Below are 9594 nucleotides of genomic sequence, written 5' to 3' on the forward strand. Positions count from 1 at the left end.
AGTGTCAAAACGAAAACTCCTCACTTCACATTATTTCGCAGGGGGGGTCTCCGTTTTTTTGAACCCATTAATGGACGTATATGGCGAATAACTTACCCTTTTGACAGCTGCATCATGGACGGTGTTGAGATGTTTCGATAATATTATCAGAGAGCAGCGAGGGGAAATCAATAGGCTGACATGAAATATGACTGCGAACATCCCAATTACAGCCTGTTTAGAGGGAATTAATGAGGCAGATCTTAGATACTGATATTGCTCTGTCTTGAGGGTTGAGCTGCCTCATTTTCTCGCTGTCACTGAGCGGGAGTGAATGCTCTCTGGAAGGAAAAGGGAATTAGAAGAAGAGGCTTGGAGATGTTGAGGTCTACTCCTGTTTTAACGTGTTCAAAATGATAGTGGAATGATCAAACTAATTTTACTTGAGCTTTAAAAAATATCTAAATGTGTCCTAGTTGTAAAAGACGACTAGTTGTAAAAAAAAAGCTAAAGAAAGAGTGTAGAGGCCTGTATTTCAGCACCATGGACAGCAACTCCCACCACGAGCCCAGCATCAGAAAGCGACTGCATTTTATTTTCAGTGAACAAAGTTGAATCTCTCTCGCCCACTCACTGGGGAGAGCTGTGCATTTGTGAGACTTTTTTTTTCTTCTTTTTTTCATTTAACAGTGATACTCAACTGCGGAGACCTAAATAATATTCAATTACATTTGCATGCGCATAGTAAATAAAAAATAAAAATCATGTAAACCTCAGGCCTACCCCCCTCCCCCTCCCCCCTCCCAATATGTAAACTGTCTTTATACAATTCGATACGTTTTGTGCGTGCGTTGAATCAAAGAAGCCAAAGGGACCCGGTAATTATCTCACTTGTGTGACGCCAATGTAACAGGATACATAGCTACCATTGAAAAATGAGTAAAACATAATGAATGGGGGACATGGAGACGCAAGAGGCTTTTCCATTCGACTTTCAGTCAGTCACAAGTCTGTGTCCTTTTGCATTAAAGGGGTCGTTTTGGTTTCGTTAGGAGCAGAAAAGTTTGTTGATGGTTTTGGGGAAACTCATGGCACTGCTGTCTTTGGAGGAGTCCTGGTGCTGCTGCTGGTGCTGCTGGTGCTGCTGCAGCACCGCCGCGCTCCTCTCGGCCTCCAGCATGGCGCCTTTGGTGTTCGCGGTCCAAGAGACGGTGGTGTTGGTCAGGGCCTGGTTCAAAGTGCTGTGCCTGAACAAGGGGTCGTGAAAGACCCCGTCCACCCAGTTTCGCAGGGTCGTGACCGGCGAGTCCTGCCTGTTGTCCAGGCCGGCCGGGGGCGAGGTAGCGGCGGGGGACGGGCTGAGGGAGGAGGGCGGCGGCTGGCACCTCAGCATGCAGGACGGGTACTCAGTCTGGTTCAGGGACGTGGCGGTCTGGGCCAGAGACCAGATCCGGGGTTTGCCGTCCAGTATCTGCTGCTGCTGGTTATAACACGCCTTGGCCTGCTGCCTGCTGTCCGCCTGGAAATCCTCCGGGCTCGTCTTGAGACAGCTCTTGCTCAAGTCCTGCTCCCCCCCGAGAGAAACGGGGATGGAGAGTTTCAGAGACGTGTCCTTGAGGAGGTGCTCGGCGGGGCAGTCGGTCGTCGTGGTCATGTGCGTGTTCATGAGGTATCGGTGCTTCAGCTCGCACTCGGAGCTCTCAGACTCGAGCGTTTCGAAGTCGTCCAGGTCGCTCAGCTGCAGGTCCTTATCAGCCCGACTCCTGGTCTCTGGGAGAGGGAAGAGAGAGCAGCCATGTGAGTGGAAGATGTGGTGACAAATGCACGATCAGATCTGACACCCTGGAATCAAACACTGAAATTCATATCATATTCAATCATATAGTTGTAAAATTACAGCTGGTCGATTTTCTATAGCCTGATCGTTGCAATAAACACCCACAGATACAATATAACCAAAACAACTGTACGTTTTTATCAATCATCAATTATATAGGCTAACACAGATATCCAATTCATTGAAAGCATCGATCAAAGTAAGTCTTCATCAGTTAAGGTAGTTGGTGAAAGTCCACCTCATCACCTCATCACTTCAGGTTTGTGCCTGTGTGAAACACACTGAGGCCTGTTCACTGCTCAAGGCTGCATGTTTGTTATGTTGAATAAAATCTATCTCAGGCCTGTGCAGATAATTTTAATAATCAATATTGTTTCATTAAGGATGTGGGGAGAGACAAAATGTTATTATTATTTCCATCCATGAAGGTTTTTTTGGACAAATTTGATTTTATAAAAAAATAAAGAAAATCTGCAGACAAAGAAATTGCAAGGCCTCAGTGTTGTTTGTCTCCAATCATCATCATCATTAATAACAGAATCACAACCTAATAATCTAGTTCTAATTAAAAAAAAAAAAATTGTGGGAATAATAAAAGGCTCATATAAGGAGACACCGATATGAGACCTGTATAGAAAATATTAAAACTCAAATAAAGTGGCATTTTTTAACAGTCCTTCTTATAGTTTGCACTTTGAGTGATGAATAAAAAAAAAAACATAAATAAATAATTGGCATCGTGGTTACATCAGTCTTTATAGAAAATCTTTTGTATGAAGAAATAAAAATACTGTTGTGGATGTGGTTGCTGTTGAACATATGATTGTGATTATGTCCATCTTAGTTATTTTGTATTATTTTAAATACCACTGTAATCATCATCATATCTCAGAGTGGATTTACAAATAATGTAACACAAACAATAGATGTATTCTATAAACAGAAAATGTGCAACTTACTCATACAAATCATTAGGAATACACAGTAATGTGTTTTTAAAAGATGTCATGAATATAATTTTTAAAATGATACATACATCTGTATTGTATTCCAAACAACTCTGCATTATAAGAATCCCTGCAGTGAAAAGCACTCTGGTGTATGTTCGCTGTTCTTTTAAAGCTAAAACCTGCCTGATTATCACTCCTCATGCATCAACATAACTACAAGAGGCTTCTTATTACACCACAAACATATCGATTAATTTTTACTTTATTTCTGCAGAGCAACAAGGACTTTTGACACTGACCATCGTCATTGTTTTCACTTTTTATCTGCTCCTCCTGAGAGCCGTCCTCATCATCGTCATATCTCTTCTCCTCCGAGCCCTTGTTCCTGGGCGGCCAGGTCATCTTGTTCTCCTTCTTGAGCCTCCTCCTGGCGTTGGCGAACCAGGTGGACACCTGCGTCAGAGTCATCTTGGTGATGATGGCCAGCATGATCTTCTCGCCTTTAGTCGGGTACGGGTTCTTCCTGTGCTCCTGCAGCCAGGCCTTCAGCGTGCTGGTCGTCTCTCGCGTGGCGTTTTTCCTCCTCGTTCCCCCGTCCATGGAGCCATATCTGTTGATGAGAAGAACGTGGACAAACTGGGGGTGAGAGGTTGAATATGACATGTGATGCTTTTGCCGTGGCTAGTTGTTTGTGGCATCTTGGAGATATTTTGTTTTATTTATCTCATGAAAACTATGGCAGAGCCCTATACGTTGGTTGAGATCTTGGTAAATTGATACATATCAAGCTTTTTTAAAGACAGAAAGTCCCATTCATATCTGCTGCTATAATGACAATTAAACTTAGAATTAACGCAACGTAATTTAGAAGAGAACAAATAAGCCTAAAACACAACCGTACAATGCATGTTGTTTATTCCTTGGGGAAACTCTAGATTAATAGTCAAACATTGCTTCATATATTTAGACATAAGCCTTGGATCTGCTCGGACCGTGTGCAGCATGTGCAAGAGCTGCAGGAAGGTGGAAGGCAGGGGTGTTGTTGTTGCACACGACTTCATATGAAACCTCTCCAACAATCCAACAGTGCTATTTCTAATCAAGATGCACATTTAAATTTGTCTAGTTTTACCAGTAAAAATGCCACGTTTATTTTATTCTCCAGCCCTTCCAATGTACAGTATTATCCATTAAAACCATTCCTGGCACAGCACGACTCCTTTTCCCCTCTCTCTCTCTCTCTCTCTCTCTCTCTCTCTCTCTCTCTCTCTCTCTCTCTCTCTCTCTCTCTCTCTCGCACAAATATTTCCCATGGACTTACATTTAAAATGCACGGTGTTGATTTTCAGTCAGCAGTGAGCTGTAAAAGTCCTCTCGGGGGAGGCTTTTATGAGGCCTTTATTGCTCCGTATAGCTTAGTGCAGGTCAAGCACTGCTAAGGGAATCAAGGAAGGAGTGGAGCGCTGTACATCTCCTTATACCCCCGCGCTGTGCCCTCGCAGATAAAATAGACTGTAAAATTGCTTTATTGAGTGTAATGATGAGCCCTCAGGTAAGAGACGGGCGCAGACGGAGTGGTAGCGCTGTAGGCCTGCTTGTTTATCTGAACGCTGCTGATTATGTTCTGCCTCAGACTCGGGCCTTTTTCCGCTGTCTGTGCACTTACTATGACGCCTGCCTAAGAAACATTTGGCGCCTAGTGAATTTAGACCGGTTGGTTAAGGGCTCCTGTTGTTTTTTTTTTGGGAGGGTGATGTAAACTCTCATGTAGCCTCAAGACTAATCAATAAGACACTTGAGAGACTTGGGATGTTTCCCCATGCACTTCTGTTGATCACAATTCATTTAATCACTTACTGTTGTAATCCCTGCCCTGCATTTATACGGCACCGCATACTTTATTTGCAGGTCATGACACTTTTTGGAGGACCTTTCAGTATGAAAGCATAGTGCTCCTCAATATAGAGGCCTCGAGTTTTGGCTGTAAGAGGCATGGTTCCTCTGAAGCAATTCACACCACGAGGAGAGAATATGACATGGAGGTGATTGCCAAGTGTTGCTACATGTAATGAGAATGGTGTTGACCTCTCATGGATGATTGATTTCCTGCATTGCTGGAAGAGTTCCTCTTTACACAGGCGTACAATACCTTCAAAGTCACAATTTTCCTGATGTTTTTCAGGATAAAGATGTTTCTAAGATCGCGTTTCCATAAAGTCCACACGTAGTTCTTTCACAGTTCCTGATGCTTGCATCGACAGTCAGACTTCAGCAGAAAATCAACAGACGTCCCATTGCCATGGCAACAACGTACCTGTCATACTGATACTGTCCCAGGGTAGGATCATAGGGGGTAGTAAGCTGCCGCCTGGGTTATCCCCGTATGCGCAGACGCGGTGGCATCTTTAGTGTCGAATGCTCCCTGCAATCAGAAGACAAGTGTTTGAAAGAGTGACACATACTTGGAGTCAGTTTGGGATCAATTAGTGGCTCACCTGAAAATCATAATCAGTAAAGGACATATGTACTGGTGGTATTTTTCAAAAGTGATTTGTGGTTGATGAGGGTAATAGTTGATGGCACATTATTGTCAGAGTCAGAGTATTAGAGAAATAGTCATGGTGGTGAATTAGACATGGAACTAAACCACAGGGATAAATTGTGATGTTCATGTTAAACCTTAGTGATAATTTTAAGGGGAGAAGTTTTAAAAGACTTTCAAAATATATGTTTTTTTTAAATGTTATTAAAGGAAAACAATAGGAACTGTAAGTGTTTATGAGCTTGAGTGGAGGATTCTGGACAAACATGTGTCAGATCTTATAAAGTATAAACTGTAAATATTACAGATCAATCATCAGCAAAGGTTTTTCTCTTTACCCTCATCATCACATTATCATGAACATTGTCACCACTTTTAGAATTTCAACACAAAAACAACCGAAACTAACAGTTTCATGTTTGAGTCAGATTTAAAAACCTTTTAGAATCTAAATTTTTTGTTAATTTATCAAAATTCAGCTTTCAAAGTCAGTCAAGTAAGTAATTTTCAAGACAAGCTTCTTATTCGTATATTTTTTTCTGACTGCTTCCACATGAAGTATTTGTCTCAAGATAAATCGCCTATTCACCTGGAACAAGTGAGCCATATCTCGCTATGCTGAGGCGTATTTTTCAGTTACTAAAGACAAGTTGGCTTGAAAGGTGATATGGAGATAAATCAATGTACAGCAACGGGCTGGTATTTTGCGATGCAGTGCATAATACAAAAGAGAGGAGAGGTGTGAGCCTGAGTCTCAGCACCCTGCGGCTCCATTAATCAATGCCAAGAGGGATCAGATGAGGGGGCTTACCAGCGAGTAGAAAGCCGAGGCGTCCGTGCCGTATGTAACGTAATTCCCATAGCTTTGACCGCCGGTGTAGGGGCTCCCGTACACGCCCAGCGCGGCGGCGGAGCTGAGCTCATGCCTCGCCGTGGCCAGCAGCCGGCTCTCGTACACCGGGCAGTAGACCGGTGTCTGGCCGGACGCCGCTACTCCGGAGTCGGCTATGGATCTGCCGGTGGACTCGCAGCAAGTGGTCAGAGAGTTGGTTGTCATCAGAAACTAAAAGTGGAGACCGAGAGAGAATTCACGTAATAAATAAAAGGTGGCAACACAAATCCGACATTGAGCTTGAACTGAGTCCAGGAGTTGCTTCACAACTTTTATTTGAATTTTTTCCATTAGCAAGGAAAAATCGTGTCAACGAAATACAATCAGACCTTAACCTTCTTCAATACACGCAACTCGTCAAAACGCCAGATTACGCACGATTTAAATAGGTTTTGGATAAAAAACGATTCTGCTTGTTTGCAAATAAACACGTTCTTATCCGCAGGTGCTTACACCGTCAATCCCGAAGAAGTAAAATACAGCACAAAATGACATGTAAACACTTATATACGATGATGGGTGATGCGTCTCATTCTGGTGACAATCTGCGCGTAAAAAGTGTCCAAAACGAGCCGTGTGTGAGCGCTGGTCGTTACAAACAGATAAAACATATTTTCCCGACATCGCCCTGTAGATACCCCAAATAATTTTTTATGGCTCAAAGCCAAAAAACAAGACAGCAGCTGGGTTATGGCTAAAAAAAACAACACACACACGCAGCGTGTTCAGAACAAGTTGGCATGTGCGTCCCAGCGCAAATAAACATATGGCTGACATTAGAGAGCGGCTATTATCTCGCAGAAATCAGTGAACGGGGAGGTCGGGGGGTCTCGCTGGTTTCTGGTTCCCCCTCTTCTTACCCCTTTTTGTTATCTATCGCTGCAGGAGCGCAGGTATCGCTGGCTGTAACGCAATAGCTTTTTTCCGATACGCGAAGGCGCAGGGGAAGCATCCCGGATTCTTGGCCAATAAAGCGCGTAAAAGCACCAGGCTTAAATCGATGAGATAATCAATCGCAGCAATATCAGAAGCAAAAAAAACAAGCCCGTTAAAGTGAAAAAAGGCAGCGTGGGGGTACTTACTTGTGGAGCAGACGAGTAGGGATATCCAAATTGTGGATATGACATGGTAGAGAGGTCCCCCAATATCCAGAAATAAAGCGAGACTGAAGGTCTCCACTCTCACGCAGGCTGCGGCTGTGTTTGACTGTACCAATTGATTGGTAAGCACAGGCTCCTAGGATGCTTATAGGGCGAAGCAGAGTAGCATGTTTAATTTGTGTAAAATGCCCCCCACTCAAACGCCTTTCAGCGCGGAGAAGAAAAAAAATAAAAAATAAATAAATAAGTGGAAGAAAATCTCCTGCTTTCCTCCTTTTACTCGGTCTTCTGAAATAAATAACGGTTGGATACAAATAAATGGATTAAGGCGACGCGCAGCCCCTCTCTGCCTGGAATAATCACTTTGCTGTCAGATACATATTTTTGCCTTATAAAAAAGTAGTATAAAAGACGTCAGCAGCAGGGGCAGGTTGTTTTAACCGGCGGTGACTGTGACGTCAGAAGTTTCCCACTCTAAAAATGACCAGACTGTAACTTTAATATGCGCTTTTTTTCTCCTTTTTCAGCGTGACGACACAAACAGAGAGAAGTGTCCAAGAAGCAGAGGATTTTTTAGCTGTAATGAGAGGAGTTATGTTAAGAAGAAAATAAAAAGGATACATTTGCAGTCCCAATCAATCAGTTTAGGTCAATCAGTGTCTTGAATATGCAAACGTTTGTATCAGTTGAAATGCATTAGGGCTAATTAAGCACATTCCTATCGTTCCTCCGCACTAACGCTAATCACATGGGGAACTAATTGATTTTAAATTAATTAGTAAGGAAGATTCCATTGCGAGTGCAGAGACAAACTGCTGACTGAACAAGGCATATACCACAATAAATGCAGTAAATAAACACATTAGTATTTAATATTTTTTATAAAGGCTTTTTGAATAAATAACATAATAACCCAGAGCAGATCATTTTTTGGATGTTCCAACTCCACCTGGAGCAACGAGTCCCTGGAGGGTTGCAATTACACCCAATGGATCCCCAACAATCTGCTTAACAGGTTGAGGTTTGACTGAACTTTGTGCCTCTTGACATGAACCCAACACACGTCCCAGGGCAAATCCATAAAATGTAAAATAAATTTGCATCATATGTTAGATGGACATTCCCTTTTCCCCCCATACACTTTTAAAGTTAGTAGATCTGAAAGTGATTTTAACTTTACAAAACTTTAATTTCAACAAACCATTAGCACAGATTTCCATCCATCCATTATTTCATCCATCCACCCCCCCCCCCCCCCCCCTCCCTCTGTCTCTCCCTCTCTCTCTCCTCCACGAGTGTTTGTGGTCACTACCACGGTCACTGCAGCCCAAAGCCTCAACAAAACACGAGCTCGCCCACAGCAGCTCGGGCGCGCGCTGCTTTGCGTTGCTTGGAGAATCCCGGGTTGAGACATGTGGATAGCCCCGGGGGTCACTCCTCAAATTAATGATGATGTACTCCTCCTCCTCCTCCTCCTCCTCCTCCTCCCTCTCTCCTCTCCAGCTGGATCTGTGCCTGCCGGTGACAGGTCGATTGAGAGTGATTGATGACTATCTAGGGGACCGGGGCCAACATAATAATATGATACCGGCACCTCGCAATAATTGCCCCGCTTTCATTTACAGATGATATAAGTAATGAAGAGCTATAAAGATGGCGATGCCTGCATGCGCTTTGGTTAAGTAACTTTTTGTCTTTGTCTTTCCTTTGCCCCCCCCCCCTTTTTTTTAGGGGGGTAATGTGGGAGGGTGGGCTCAATATAAAATGTCTTATCCCTCATTCATTTTGACAAATTGAATTATAGGGGGGTTTGTACCTCCGAGCAAATGGCCGCATTAACGTTGTGCAGGGTGTGAGTGTGTGTGTGCGTGTGTAAGGGGAGGGGGGGGGGGGGGGGGGGGGGGGACCCAAAGGGATCAGGCAGCGCCTTTGAGTTAATTTGCATTAACTCTTATGCCACCTTAGCATTAACAACCCGTCTGAAGCGCTCAACCATACACTCACTCACCTCTCTCTCTCCTTTACACACACACACGCACGCGCGCACAGCTCCATTTTCTCTTATTAATTTAGACTTTTCCTTTTTTTTAAACATTGATTGGGGTTAATGTGAGACACAGTGCGTAAAAGTCAGGGCGGGACCCAATTTATCTTCTGCATCACACCCAGTGCTCAAAGGGAAGAGTGTTGACACTCGGATTTTTTTGGGGCAGGAGGGCACTTCTCGCGCATGCACACACACACACACACACACACACACACACACACACACACACACACACACACACACACAC

The 9594-nt window shown here is 43.6% G+C and overlaps 1 protein-coding gene across 1 annotated transcript; it reads right to left on the reverse strand.

The window, feature by feature from the left end:
* Positions 1–1027: 1027 nt before the first annotated feature.
* On the reverse strand, positions 1028–7327 carry irx4a (iroquois homeobox 4a). Its single transcript, XM_053433147.1, is given in 6 exon segments — positions 1028–1749; positions 3066–3376; positions 5081–5118; positions 5120–5188; positions 6120–6371; positions 7283–7327. Coding segments are annotated over 6 exon segments (1437 nt in total).
* Positions 7328–9594: the final 2267 nt, after the last annotated feature.

Source organism: Pleuronectes platessa, chromosome 10 (genome assembly GCF_947347685.1).
Source record: "Pleuronectes platessa chromosome 10, fPlePla1.1, whole genome shotgun sequence".
Classification (NCBI taxonomy): Eukaryota; Metazoa; Chordata; class Actinopteri; order Pleuronectiformes; family Pleuronectidae; genus Pleuronectes; species Pleuronectes platessa.